Consider the following 15,907-nt stretch of genomic DNA (forward strand, 5'->3'; position numbering starts at 1 on the left):
AATCTATGTGGATGATATTGTGTTTGGTGGGATGTCAGACACGATGATTAAACATTTTGTTGACCAAATGCAATCAGAATTTGAAATGAGTCTAGTTGGAGAATTAACTTACTTTCTTGGACTGCAAGTTAAACAGATGGAAGACTCAATTTTTCTCTCTCAGAGCAAGTATGCCAAAAACATTGTCAAAAAATTTTGGGTTGGAGAATGCTAGTCACAAAAGAACTCCTGCACCTACTCATTTAAAATTGTCCAAAGATGAAAAGGGCACAAATGTTGATCAAAGCTTGTATAGAAGCATGATAGGAAGCCTGCTGTATCTCACAGCTAGTAGGCCTGATATTGCTTTTGCTGTTGGGGTGTGTGCCAGATATCAAGCAGAACCCAAGATCAGTCACATAAATCAAGTCAAGAGGATTCTGAAATATGTGAATGGTACTTGTGAGTATGGCATGCTCTACTCTCATGGGTGTGAACCAATTCTCACTGGATATTGTGATGCAGACTGGGCTGGAAGTGCTGATGACAGAAAAAGTACTTCAGGAGGATGTTTCTTCTTGGGGAATAACCTCATATCTTGGTTCAGTAAGAAACAAAATTGTGTATCCCTATCTACTGCAGAGGCAGAATACATTGCAGCAGGAAGTAGTTGTTCTCAGCTTGTTTGGATGAAACAAATGTTAACAGAATATAATGTCACACAAGATGTCATGACATTATATTGTGACAACCTAAGTGCCATTAATATCTCAAAGAATCCTATCCAGCATAGCAGGACCAAGCACATTGATATTCGGCATCACTTCATAAGAGATCTTGTTCAAGATAAAGTAATTTCCTTGGAACATGTTGCTACTAACCTTCAACTGGCTGATATTTTCACTTAGGCTTTGGATGCTAATCAATTTGAAAATTTGAGAAGTAAACTTGGCATTTGTCTTTATGAGGGATTATAGCAATTAACTGGGTGTGGGGCCAACAGTATCCTTCTCTCCAAATATTTGTTATCATTACATATTAAAGTGTATTTTCCCCCTCTTTTACACTTTCTCCAAACGGTTCCCATTCCCACAAAACCTATTTTCGGCATTCACGCTACCTCTCTGATTCGCTGCATTCACAAACCTCTCTCCATCATTCCTTTCTCTCTCAACATGTCTCAGACTTCTCCCTCGAAGAACACTACTCCTCGCTCTGAAACTGCATCCGACTCTAGGGCACCAAGTATGGTAGGTGATCAGGATGTTGTGCTGGATGTTGCGCCATTGAACTCGGTCCCAGCCACTGATCCTGTTGGCAGTATACCAAGAAAGATGCATGCAAGAAAATCAACTGGTGGGTCTGTTCCAGAAACGTTTTCTGCTCAGAATAAAGAAGGGTCTGCTTATGTCCACAATGCGATCGCAGGTCTTGTCACAAGAATCTTGAATGAAGGTCACAAGGTAGCAGGAATATCTGTTCCTTTAGCCCAAGTTCCTGCCCCTGAGAACAGAGAAGATGATCAAGTTGATGCTAGCAAAGATCATGTTGATGTTGAGACATCTGAAGCCAACAATGTTGAGGGTTCTGATGCTAAAAATGCTGATGCATCTGGAGATAAAGATGCTGAGATTCTTGAAACAGAGAAAGCTGAAGAGGTCAATGCTACTTCTCCTAAAGAGCAGCCTACTTGCCCTATTGACAGTGTAAGTGATGTGGTGGATCTGGATAATCTTGATGATCCTATTGACATTGCTGATGATGACCTCATCTCCAGCATCTCCAACAGAGTCAAGGCTCGAAGGGGAAAGCAGGTTGATGATCAACATCCTCCCAAAACAAAGGTTGCTCCTCTAAAGAATGCCACCAAAGAAAAGATCAAGAAGGTCTCTGCTGAGCCTTCAAAAACTGGGAGCAAGGTTGCTATGAAGAAGAGAAAAGAAAGAAGTGTTTCTGACTCCGAAGACAATGTCCTAAGTGATGTCCCTGACATCCCTTCAAAGAAGAAGATTGCTGTCACAAAATCCTCCACAAAGGTTCGTGATGTTCCTTTGGACAACATTTATCTGCACTATGCTTCAAATGCTATCCAGTGGAAGTTTGCTTATCAAAGAAGGCTGGCTCTGGAAAGAGAACTTGCAAATGATGCTCTGGAATGTCAAGAGGTCATTAAGCTCATCAAATCTGCAGGTTTGCTTAAAACTGTTACTCATTTTTCTAAATGCTATGAAATGCTCGTGAAGGAATTTATAGTGAATTTGTCTCAAGATTGTGCTGATGGAAGAACTGAGGATTTTCATAAGGTGTATGTTAGAAGAAAATGTATAGACTTTTCCCCTACTGTTATCAACCTCTATCTAGGTAGAGATGCTGAGGCTCAACCTGAGCTTGAAGTGACTGACAATGAAGTATGCAAAGTCATCACTGGTGGTAAGGTTAAAAAATGGCCCATAAAGAGTAAATTGTCTGCTAGTCTTTTGAATGTCAGGTATGCCTTGCTGCACAAAATTGGTGCTACAAACTGTTCAATCATCTTCTACCTTTAGATCACGATAGGCAGACGTGTCTATCCCCAGCAGAGTCGCCAGCTGTAGCAACCTGCCCTAAAAATTAAGCTTTTAGAGTCGCCACCTATTCTGAAGGGCGAATAGGAAACCCTACGCAGATACGAGATTCAGGGTAAGTTATTATAATCAGGTTGAGGGAAGGTGTTAGGCACCCTCAACCCTTTCCTATTGGCTTTGAATCTAAGGGTCAAGTTTTATGGCTAAAATAATAGGATTTAATAGCTAATGAAGTGAAAAGGGCAAAATTGAGATTTTAAGGGAATTGAGATTTTAGGGTGGGGGACTCGCCTTGGTTATCCAAGTGCCTACGTATCTCCTTATGGAGAATCAGAGTCAACGTAGTTCGGGCACAGGATTGTACGCCTTAGAATTGATTATGGAGGTGTTTGAAGTTGTTTTAAAGGCTTTTTGAATGGCCTGTCGTAGTTTGTGATTTGAACGGCATTTTGAATTGCCTAGGATAAAAATCCGTAGTGTCGTGGTTTAGTGTGTTTTGAGTGTTTGGGCGTACAACCCTGATTTAATGTGTCACCGTTAGTTGCGATGATCAATAGATTTGATCAGTATAGCTAACGGATTAATGGGGCATTGCTGGTTACTCAGATCGATAGATTGATCGTCGCGGGCAGCAAATTATATGTGTTTTAATTTTGTAATTTTTTTATCTCTCGTCTAATGCGACTAATAGATTTAGTCGGGTCGAGGAGAGAATTTAAATAAAGGATTAATTAATTTATCTTATTGCCTTATTCAGATATTTGATCAGTACGACATGAAGAGTCGACTAATTCGAAGGCGGGATGAAATATATATTCATCCGCCATTTATCCGTTAAAGGAAGAAATTAGAGTTTATTGTTTTTTTTTATCTCTCGTCTACTGCGACTAATAGCTTTAGTCGGGTCGAGGAGAGAATTAATTAAGGGTTAATGTTCTTTGCCAAATGGGATTGGACAAACCCTAATGCAATTATCACCCATCTAGGTTTTTTTTATGATTTTTAATAATTAAAAATTAGATTAAAATGAATTAAATCGAGTAATCGAAATAATCAGAAAATAAATCCTAAATCCTAATATGGCCCTAATCCTAATTTTATTCTTCTAGTCATAATTAAATAAACTAATTAAAACAGACAATATTAATCATCATTTTAATCTAAATAGTTTAAATAATAAAATAAAAACCTGGGATAACAATCCTGTGCTGCTGCTCAGGGGAGGAGTACCATAGAGCTACGTGCCTAGGGCCTTCAGATCTGTACGAAATACTGATCCAACGGCTGCTGGTTGAGAGTATATGGTGGACGTGCGTTGGTTGTGAGCACAGGATTTTGTGAAGACAAACATCTCAAAAATAAACTAATGGGTGAACCCCTCCGGGGATCGAACCCACGTTTCTATGTGTGGAAGCACCTTAAGCCTTCTCCTTTTGCCACCAAGTCACCCTTCATTTGTTGTTAATAACACGGTTCATAAACAATATGTACAAAAGCGAAAAAAATTTAAAATACAACACACGCGCCCAGACTCCATCATCTTCTTCGTTGGGATTTACTGTAACTCAAAGACCTTTGGCCACGGTTTGGAAATGTTGCCATAACCCTGCGAATCTTAAAATCACGGTATAAGCCAGATCAACATCAAATAAAAGCCCAGATTAATCAGACATTAACCCCTAAACACAAAAACATCATCAATTTTAGTTAATTTGGCCTCCAATTGTGCGCCCCCAAATTACGAATTTAGAACCCTAATAATGGTGGTTCTATCAAACAAGCATAAGAATCAAATTAACTCTCCAGAAAGATCATTAACATCAATATAAACACAAATATTCGATCAAATTCAATTCATAACGCGTGTATTATGGAATATCGGAAGTGACAAATCCATCCAAACCGTGGTCAAATATGGCGTGATTCTGGACTTGTTGATTGGATGTGACAATTGGTATGGCTCCAGAATTATCCAAGGAACATGTTTTGATCAATAGAATCACTGCAATCGGTCTCAATCCTTTAATCCGAGAGTCAGATGTCTTTCACCTTTGAAGCTCTTGTGTTAGCCTGGGCGGCCGAATTTCTCCCCCCCTCTTTTTATTCTGAATCCGTCCTATATATGTACATGGATTAGGTCAAGAAACTCTAATCAAATCAAGATTTCATTGATCCAAACTTGCCATTCTTGGTTCTTCCCAAACTTCTTTTTCACGTTTTTTTTTTGTTGATACAGCCCCCCCTTTTTTTTACTTCATATTTTATATTTTTTTTTTATTATTTTTTTAATGAGTAAAAGAAATAATTAAAGAACAAATACTAATAATAACAAATAATTCTATTAAAATTCTAACCTAAATAATAATATATAATTAATAGAACCTAATTAATACTAGTAAACTCAATTAATTAAAACCTAATATTAATCCTAATATTACCTAACAATAATCCTAATAGTATTACTATTAATAATGAAAATGTATCAATGCTAAAAAAAATAATGAAAATAATCGAAACAAATGTCAATAAACCCATAACACCCCCAAACAACGGTAAAACCCTTGTAACAGACGGGCCCAACGTTCGGGTCCTAAACATCTGTTAATTACGCCCTTGAGTTAACTCAACCTGATTTATAAGAGAGCGGGTTTGACAATAGAAATGTCAGACCCCATGGCCCTTAATTTTGAATCTTGATGGGTTTAAGAGGCGTAGATCTGATCGGGCAAATTTTGGGGTATGACACAAACTGGGTGCCTACCAATCACACTTCTACCATTGCTGTTGGCCTAGGAAGATTCATATATGCTGTGGGAACCAAGACAAAATTTGACTATGGGACTTATATATTTGATCAAACTATGAGGCATGTTGGTACCTCTGCTACCAAGCTTCCCATTGCTTTTCCATCCCTGATATGTGGGATAATCCTCAAGCAATACCCTGGAATTCTGAAAGCTAAAGATTCTGTATGTAAGAGGGAGAGTGCTTTGTCTTTCCACTATAAGCTGCTCCAAAGGTCAAATGACATGACATCTGCTGGGACATCCCAACCCAGCAAGTCTGTGAACAAAACCTTTCTCATTACTGAGCTGAAAGAGACTTGTAAAGAGTTGGACAACAGGAAGATGAAGCTTGAACAGCTCATTCAAAGTCTTGAGCAGTCTGCAGAGGATGATCATGCTGGTGGAAGTGATGGTGACAATATGGATGAAGACAAAAATGCTGATAGTGGTGATGAGGAAGAGCCTGAGGATGGTGAAGATACTGAAGATGCTGGGAGTAGTGATGCTGATGAAGAGAATAGTGGCTCTGGTGATGAAGAGGTTAGTGGCTCTAGTGATGAAGAGACTGATGGTTCTGACAATTAGCTCTACTTCTGGTGTTTCTTTCCTGCTGATCTTTTGGTTGAGTTTGGCTCCTTTTGTGGCTAAAAAGGGGGAGTGATGGTTGTTGGTTATTTTTGTTGGTTATTTCTGTTGGATATTGGTTGTTGGATATTTTGGTTTTTCTGTTGTTTTCTGGTTTTTTTTTAATGTCTTCTGGTTCTCCTTGACAATGATAAGTGGTATTCTGTAACAGATGATTAAATAGATGTTTTTTGGTTTTCTGGTGATTAAACAAGCTGGTTGTTGTTTCTACAGAATCTATTTTTCTGTTTTCTTGGCGTTGCTGGCTGCCGCGTATGCTCTGATATTTTATGGTTACACCTATTCGTGTTTTAGCCAAAAATTTGCCAAAGGGGGAGTTTGTAGATGTTGTTGATTGGCTGTAATTTTTGGTAAAACTCATTGTGATTTTATCATGTCAAAACTGGTGTCATGACATGCATTCTACTATTGTGAAGTTTTACTTATGCAGGCCTTTACCTGATGTCAAGGCCGATGTCATGACATTCGTAGCTGTTACGTCTTATTCTGTTACTAATTATGGTTATGTGATCTGTTAAGATTCTATGCGCTTTACTTGGAAATATTGGATTATGATCTGTTCAAGGACGACGTTATTTGCCCTTATTTTAGGTTCCTTGATTTATGGAAATTAGTTTAATTAGGTTTAAAACTAATTTGGATCCAAGGCCCAGCTGCTGCGTTTTCTGAAGGCTATATATTATATGAAGTAGCGGCAGACCTAATCAGGGTTTTTGTATTGAGAAGCTTTAAGAGGTTTTCGTGTTTTAAGTTTTTGAAGTTCTAGTTTTCTTGTGAGCCAAACAATCATCGTGATGGTTGTCTTGGTCTAGGTTTTTATTTGTGTTGTAAGAGGTACTTGAAGCTTTTAAGCAAGAGTACCATTGTACTTGATTGAAGCTTTTAAGCAAGATCAAGTTGTGTCCTTGAAGTATGTCTTCTTTTCATATTTGTTGAGTGTTATTCATCACTGCTGTGATTGAGGGGGAGCGAGTAGGATCTCTGATCTAAGTAGCTTAGATTGAAGTTGCATTGGGTAGATATTAAGTGAAAGGTGTAGTCTTGATGTGTATTACTCTGAATTGATACTACTTATAGTGGACTTCCTCCCTGGCTTGGTAGCCCCCAGACGTAGATGTATTTGCACCGAACTGGGTTAACAAATCACTTGTGTTATTTGTTTTATTTCTTGTTCATTATTATAGAATTGTTCAGATAGGTAATGTCGTGACATCCTTTTCGACATCACGTATCTGATTCCAGAATTTCACAATCGTTTAGCACAATCCATTGAAATGAACGAATGAGTCGCTCCAGTATCTATAATAGCAACTAAAGGTGTGTCATGGATAAAACACGTACCTTTAATTAGACGATCTTCTGGAGTAGTCTCTGACCCAGACAAGGCAAAGACTTTTCCACCAACCCGATCCTTCTTCGGTTTAGTGCAGTGCGGACTGATGTGACCCTCTTCGCCGCAATTGTAGCAAGTCACAATCTTCATCCTACAATCTGAAGCAATATGACCCGCCTTACCACACTTGAAGCATTTCTTCTCTCCACCCTTGCACTCATTCCTTCTATGCCCAGTCTCTCCACAGTTGTAGCACCTAACGGGAGCACCAGAATCTCCCCCACTAGGCCTCTTCCAATCTCCAGCTCTAGGATTTCCTCTACCGTATGGCTTACCTCTATCCATAGGCTTCTTACCTTTCTTGTCAACCAACTCGCGAGAGTGAGATGACTTCAGCTTAAGGTTATCCTCCTCGAAGATCCTACTACAGTCCACCAAATCGACAAATCGCCGAATCCTCTGGTACCTGATCCCTTGCTTGATCTCATCACGAAGACCATTCTCAAACTTGATGCACTTTGAGAATTCACTCGCCTCGTCATTGTTGTAGTGAACGTAGTACTTCGCCAACTCGACAAATTTCGAAGCATACTCTGGTACCGTCATATTACCCTGAGTCAGCTCCAAAAATTCAATCTCTTTCCTGCCTCGAACGTCTTCAGGAAAATACCTCCTCAGAAACTCCCTCTTGAACACAACCCAGGAGATAGCTACACCATCAGCATCCAATTCAGCCCTGGTAGCCATCCACCAGTCATCAGCTTCTTCGGACAACATATGAGTACCATACCTCACTTTCAGGTTCTCAGCACAATCGATGACTCTGAAAATCCTCTCGATCTCCTTAAGCCATTTCTGAGCACCTTCAGGATCATGTGTGCCCTTGAACAACGGAGGATTGTTCCGCTGGAAACTGTTCAGCTGCCTGTCAGCACCAATACCAACTCCATTGACATTCCCTCCCAGTACCCCAGCAATCATGCCCAGAGCCTCAGCAATTGCATCGTCATTTCTTCCTCCTCTTCCGGCCATTGTTCTGCTAAATATCCAACAATATTCATTAGAACAAGAAGTATTGATAGTGTCAACCTTACACTATTCGCATACGAGGGATTAACTGGCACTAAGACTCTGACTCAAACGACCGACTATGCTCTGATACCACTATTGTAACACCCTTCTAAACCCCGCGGCAATTTTAATAATTAATCAGAGTAAAAACATATGCACAAGGGTGCCACAATTATTCAAAACAATTAAATCAACTAAGGTCAAAGTCATGCTTTATTAGGAAACGATTCACCAAAACACAATCATGTTTAACACAGCGGAATACGAAACATCATCAAATACAACCAAAATGGGATCATAATCCAACACCAAATAAATTAGATAATTTCATAAAACTCTATAACTATCGTTCCCCAGTGTTACAGATCAGAGCATGACCGACACGACCCAACATAAACGGATAAACTCTACGAGTCATCCTCACCGAGCACTAATGCCGCTACTCTTCAATCTGAAAATGACAACATGTAAGGGTGAGTCTCATTCTCAATTAGTAAATATTATGCAATTCATAAGCAACAAGCATCATAATATACCATTCACCCAATTATACATATTCAGATTCACATCCATTATTAATTCACACAATAATAGATTACAACACATACTACAGAAATCCATACAATCATATTATGACAAAATGCATATGACACAACTGACACTATGCATGTGGTACCAATAAACCGTGGAATCAATCCACCTAACCGATCTACGCCTCATCGAGATACGGCCCACCGACACAATTTCCACACAATGGGAAATATGTCCACCAACGATCCAAACATCACCGGGATCCAACATCAATGCATATGAATGAATGAAACACATATAACATACTTAAAGCACACTAAATCACGATGAGCAACTCATCTCAACACCACATCACCGAATAAGTATGTACATGTTTTCAACATCATTCAAATAGTCATGCATCCATCACAATCATAATAACAAATCACACCAATTCATCATCACATCAAACACATTGTCACACCTATCTCATATGTGCACAATGATCAATTCTCATCAAGTAATTAAATCTAGTTTTTAAGGAAATAAAGTCGGGTAATACCAATATTCATCATCCATCTTATAAAACACCTAATTACTTGCACAACGCCTCAAACGGCACTAAGAAATGATTCACGGATCAAAAGATACGTTATTTTGAAGTTTGGAAAAATTCACACACAGCAAGGTTCGCTCAGCGGAGCAAGGCAGAAGCGAAACCCTTCCAACCCCCGCTCAGCGGACCTCAAGCGACGTCAAACAGAAGCGAACTACGTTGGGACCTCCGCTCAGCGGACCCCCCTCCGCTCAGCGGACCTGCGATTTCAGCAAACCCCAAGTCTGCGACAGACCCTGCGATTTCACTCCCCTTTCACCCAAAAACGATTCCAGACATCACATACAGGCATACAATCATCATATATTCAATTACACACCACAAAACATCATTTAGCACATTATTAACCAAATAGTTCACACAATCATCATCAATTCAATCCAAATTAGAACACCCTAACCTAACAATCCCAATGTCTAATTGAATCAAACCATACATTAATCTACCTATCACCTAAGATCACATAAGAGATACTAAAAGGAAGAGTCCCCCCTTACCTCGATGAATCTCTTGAATGCTCTCCTTCCGGTTTCACGTTCTTGCCTCTTTCTCTTCTCTTCTTTTCACGTGTTCTTCTTTTCTCCCCAAATGGTTCCTTTTTCTTATTTTATGAAAAATAAAATAAAATAAATTAACGACAACTTAGTAAAAGGCCTAACCAGTTAGCACCCCCCCTTTTACTATCACCACACCATAAGCCCAATATCTCATATTCCATCATTTTCCAATTAAAATACTAAATTCAAATTATTTAATTTAAATCCAAATTAAATTAATAAACTGAAATTATGGGTGTTACAATCATCATCTCTGCCTCTGTTGTTCTCCCTTAATTCCATTCAAATTTTTGCCTGAATTTTATGTGGTTTTATCTTCCCTTGATTAAGTATCACTTCGTATCCCATCCTCTAACCAAAAATTTTATTGTTTGTTAATTGGTTGTCTGTTAAGTTTGTTACATTCTGAAATATAATGACCAATAACATCACATAACATAAAGATTAGAAAATTTTATTTTATATTTTAAAGACACTACTAGTGAAACTCATACACATTAAAATAAAGAAACATAAAATTTCACACCTTAAAAATTAAGTAGTAATATATTCTTTATCAAACCCTTTCTCTTTTATTAATTAAAATTCTTTAGAGTTTATTGAATATATATCGACAATGAAAATAATTTTACACAAATTCAATAAAAAGTACCAATTCGTCATATCACATCAACATTTTAAAAATACACTTATAGTGTCACTTTCTATTTTCTCAATTTTTTATGGATCATGGTAAATTTATATGTAAACAATATGATTTTTATGAAATACATATAAATTTTAAATAATAAAAAATAGTTTAAATGTAAATCAATATTACACATATAACTTATTAAAGTCCTTATACTTGCCATGTTTACGGGGGCAAAGCAGGCCCGATCCGTCAAGCATGTCCGTTTTACCTGCACTTTTTTACGGGGCGGATCAAAGTTTTAGGCCCACACCCTCTAATATATTGGTTCTGCCCCACACTGTTTTTGCAAGTTTCTGCGGATGAAACATTAACATAAAAGTTTACAATTTTTAGACTTATAAGGTGCAATGACTGCAGGCCCGCCCCGCTCCACACTCATTATTTTGCGGAACAAAATACTCCTTCTGTCCCAAATTAGAGAAATTCAATTTTTTGATTCATTGAATAATTAGAGAAATACATTAATTATACAATGAATCTAAAAAGTAAATTTCTCTTAACATTTGAAACGGAGGGAGTAAGATTTTAGACTCACACCCTCAACAAAGTCCGTACCGTCCCACCCCATCTTTTCCCGACTTTTCCAAAACGAACCTAATCAAGATAGACATACCTATTTACCACCCTATATCAAATCACTATTTTAAAATTAAAAATATATTTTAATTAGATACATGTGGTTGACTTAGTGCATATTAATTTTTCTCACAAAAAATAGTGTGTTGAAATTTGAGCCCATTAATCAAAATCAAAATATTTGTCTAGTCCCTTTGGCGCTTTCTCTTTTCTCCACCACTCTTCTTTTCAAACCTTATAGTTACAAAAAAAAACACCAATTTTCTTCAACAAAAAAAAAATGGACGACCCTTTGGATTTCGAGGTAGAAGACGACCTTCTCGTTCCCCTTCCAATCAACAACAAAAGGTATTCATACCCCCAACCTTTCAAGTTTCAATTTTTATCAGTTTTCCCCCTTTTCGGTTTAGGGTTTTATAATTTTGTTTCAATATTTCAACTTCTATGCTAAATTTATGAATTTGCGTTAACGGGTTTCCCTTCATTTAAGCAATAGGTTCTTACAAGTAGTTCAATGTTAACGTGAATCAGTACAAGCTTTTAGAGAGCCAGAGTTTAAAGTTTCAGTTTTTACCATTGTTTTCTTTTTTGAGTTATAGTTTAGTTTCAAAATTGCAACTTTTATGCAAAATGTGTGTTTTTCTTAAATGGGGTTTCCTTCCTTTAGTTTAAATAATTGATTAAAATGACAAGTTCTAATCTATGTGGCGCCGACATTTCAGTTTGAAAGAGTCTAACATGTGTGAGTGTCTAGAATCGTGTCTGTGTCGGTGCTTCATAAGTTGTGACGAGTAATTAAAATTTATGTAAACCAGGAAGAAAGTTATTGGGTTGGACGATCTTCTTAATGATCACTACAAGGAACAGGAAAAGCTTGTAGAGAAACAGAAGAAGCAGGCAAGGAAGAAGGCTAAGGCAAAGGAAAAAAAGAAATACGACGATGAAGATCGTAGGGAAGCTGTATTGGTTCGGATTGTTGAGAAATGTCACAATCAGGCATGATATTTACCTTCTTCGTACTTGTTATTACTTTTTTTTCCGTAGTTATGTTACTGATTACTTTTGGGTTCTTATCCAGTTGAAAGCTTTTGGAGAAGAAAATGAAATTCAAGTTTGGGGGGTGAAAGTTTTCGGAGAGCAGGTCCTTATACTGAATCAAATGCTTAGTGGTTGTTTTTATCTCTTAATTGTTTGTATACTTAAGATTATTAATGTTTACATTGTATGCTGCAGAAACCTTTTCCTGCTCTGGACTTTCCTGACCTCGGAAGTTGTAACCTCATACAATCTTTTATGAACAATAGACTAAATTCCATGGTCGAGTTGACTGTAGACAAAGGTAGCTGTAATGTTTTTGATTTTTGAAGCTATAATGTCATTTTTCTGTGTTTTTCAATTCATAACTGAACCGTCTTTCTTGAGTATTGCGAAACAACTAAATTAAGCGCTTATAGTATAAATGCTTATCATGTAAGTATTTGTCTATAAGTTATTTCTATAACGAAAGATTAAATAACTTCAAACTGTTTTCACAAGGTATCCTAGGTAGCTTATGAAAATACACCGAAATCAACTCTGGACATGTTATAGTTTGTTTTCGTAAGCGTTCTAAAAGAGTATCACAAATGTGATAAGGTCAAATAAGTCAGTCCTAAACGGCGGTTATATGAGGATACTGCTTAAGTTGTAATCTCTGTTAATACTGTGTATTATTTCAGGAGATAGCTTTCTTGAAAGTTTATTAGTCAATGGCTGGCTTTCAAAATTAGCTTTCCTTTCTGGCCTTGTTGAAAAACCTGTAGCTATTTGGGCCTTCAACACAAGTAAGTATAATCATGGCTTCTTTCATGTTTATAATGTGAGCATGATTGTCACGTCACGCATCTGTTTTGCTTTGTTATTTCAGTGTTATACTCGTCAAAAGATGAACTCCGAAATTCTTCCAGTGACTATTGGTGCACAATTCTCTCTTCTAGAAAGGAGGTAAACTTGTTTGTTATGTTATCCTTGGGCAATTACCGTCAATAGAAATGACGGCCTGGCATGTTTATCTCAATGCCTTTATTCTATTAAATTGTTACTACTCATGTTCGTTCTTTAATAGGTTGATCAACTTTCTGTCAAAATTGATTGGTTTCCAGAGTACTCAGATTTGAGAAGTGCTCTTAACATTTACGGGTTCCTCTTTAAGTTTTCATCCATCTCCGAGCATGAAAGTTCAGGTAACTCTTGCTTATCTATACATTGTGGGAGACACATTTTCTTTCCATAAGAAATATGAATATGTTAAGTTTCAGCATAAAAAAGCTGAAATATTATTTTCCGTTTCATGAATATCTTTTATTTCTTTTTCAATTGCACTTAATTTAGAGATGTTTGCATTATTGAAATTGGAATGCAAATATCTCTCCCTATCTAGTACCATTGCTTCTAAGAACAATACATGTCATTGTATTTAGATTCTAACCATGGAGGTCCACCCCAAAATATTAGAGCCTGGATCAGATTTGTCACTTCTTGTTGTCGGATAAGGTAAGCAACAACAGTGAGTGTACGCCGGGGATATCCTCAATGTTTTATCCGTCATTTTTTTATCTTTGGTTAGTTATCATCTGAGTTATAAAGTTGCGTTGATTAGATTACCTGTATGATATTGGCAATTCATACTTCTTGATTCTAATTGCAGGAATACAAAAGCTTTTTTCACAACTGTAGAAGCTGAAGAGATAGTTGAAATTATTATATGTCTATTCCTAGATCGCCGGCTTCAGGGGTTGCTGGTGCTTTTAAGCGACTGCATTCAAGCAACCGTCAATTACTTCACTGACCAAGAATGGTGCACAAGTTGCGAAAACATAGCAAAGTTCATTGCTTGCAGGTCAAACTGAAGTGTGTTGATTGTTGATAACTATTTTCTATATCATGTCCATAAGCAATCTTCGCTTCATTTCTCTTATTCTTGCTGTCTTGGTTCTGCAGAGTCTCGAAGGATTTGAATTGTATCCAGGTTGTCGAATGTGTTTCAAAAGACAGTTCTCGTTGTAAGCAACTTAGGAGCGCTATCGCCTATCAAAGCCTGCTTCATTGTTTTGACGAAGTACGATCCTTACCCGGCCATCAAATTTATTTATATTTGTGCGTATAAAAGTATTGGCAGGGAAAATTTTGCATTACTTAATATTTACATGTTCTTTCCTCAGGCCAACAGTGGAGAAGAGATCATCAGATCACTTGATGAAATTAACTTCAAAGAGAAAAGTTGCAATTTCTTCGAAATATACATTTACTTGGTTTTGACAGAGAATTGGGTTTTGTCCAACAACTCGTTTGTCGAAGACAATCCAGAAATCTACGAGATGTTTTGTTCTTTTCTTAGACATTGTTCTACCTTAATTTCAGCGACAGACCTACGAGCTTACGCATCAAAGGTGAGTGGAATATCTTATTTTTAATCGATTAATTTTGTTAGTGTAATTTGACTCACAGCTATAATTGTTACAGGTTCGTCATAAGGCTTCGTATCTTCTGCATTTCTACGTCTAAAAAAAGACTAGTACAATATCTTCAATACAGGGTCGGTATCGTGTTTTCAGTGTCCGTGCTTCATAACACATATGTGTTGTAACTTCAATATTTGTTTAGGTAGATTCTTTATGATATTGTCTGCATTTTGAATAACTTGAAAATGTGTTTATATGTTAGGCAACTTGCAATATAGAGTATTAGTAACTAATTTTGATTAAATTGATAGTTAAGCAGAAATATATGTTTTCACTCATTCACAATATATAACTAGTTTTTAAAGTAGAAAACCAAACTTGTAAAAATCAAATGCTCTCGGTATCAAATAAATTTCACTTCTGCAATTTTTTTAATCCCAATTAAGTGTTAAGTATCAATTTCTAATGCAGTTTTAATTGTCTTTTTTCCTCTTTCAATTTAATAATCCGAATAATATAATATATATATTATTCTTAAATTATTATTTTCATTTTTTTAATAAAGACAAATTATTGAATATTAAAGAAAAATAAAAAGGACGGGAGACATAAAATCGAGCTTATAAAATAGTTAGTAAAAATGATAGTTAAATATGTTTAACCTATTCCTAATTTTTTTCCTGTTAAAATCACAAATAAAAACAAATAAGAAGTGAATTTTGTCCGAGCATTTTAATTTTTTTTGTTTGGGCTTTAGGTTCAACACCCATACTAATACTATGCCTTACTATCTTATTTTTACACCTCCATCTATTTTGTTGTGTTGCCATTTTTTATGGGCTTTGAATCCAATAACATGAATAATGATTTAGGGATTCCACTGTTGTCGGTGAATCCAACCATTTGTATGGGAACTAGTCATCTGAACAATGACATTGATACATCAAGCGAGGAAAAGGGAGAAAATACAAAGAAAAAGGAAGAAAACAAAGTGGAACCTATTGAATCACAAACCCTAGAAAAATCAATTGAAGACACTGAAGCTAGGAAGTTATGGGTAGAGGTGCTAAGTGGAAATCGGAACCTAGGAAATGGAATGGCGATTGAATTCGTAACACCTAAAATCGTCAATGGAG

General features: G+C 36.8%; 2 protein-coding genes across 2 annotated transcripts; both read left to right on the forward strand.

Moving 5' to 3' along the window:
* The first annotated feature begins 1,154 nt into the window (after window positions 1-1,154).
* LOC131628257 (uncharacterized) lies at window positions 1,155-2,525 on the forward strand. Its single transcript, XM_058899118.1, has one exon. The coding sequence runs from the start codon at window positions 1,155-1,157 to the stop codon at window positions 2,523-2,525; it is 1,371 nt and encodes a 456-aa protein (XP_058755101.1).
* An 8,975-nt stretch (window positions 2,526-11,500) lies between these two features.
* Window positions 11,501-15,180, forward strand: LOC131628244 (uncharacterized). The gene is made up of 12 exons (XM_058899103.1): window positions 11,501-11,679; window positions 12,147-12,327; window positions 12,410-12,472; window positions 12,565-12,670; window positions 13,050-13,154; window positions 13,238-13,314; window positions 13,436-13,553; window positions 13,791-13,863; window positions 14,018-14,209; window positions 14,311-14,428; window positions 14,532-14,759; window positions 14,833-15,180. Exons 1-12 carry the CDS (start codon window positions 11,612-11,614, stop codon window positions 14,872-14,874), a joined length of 1,371 nt encoding a protein of 456 aa, XP_058755086.1. The 5' UTR covers window positions 11,501-11,611; the 3' UTR covers window positions 14,875-15,180.
* The last annotated feature ends 727 nt before the right edge of the window (window positions 15,181-15,907 follow it).

The sequence above is a fragment of the Vicia villosa genome, unplaced genomic scaffold (genome assembly GCF_029867415.1).
Source record: "Vicia villosa cultivar HV-30 ecotype Madison, WI unplaced genomic scaffold, Vvil1.0 ctg.000436F_1_1, whole genome shotgun sequence".
Taxonomy (NCBI): Eukaryota; Viridiplantae; Streptophyta; class Magnoliopsida; order Fabales; family Fabaceae; genus Vicia; species Vicia villosa.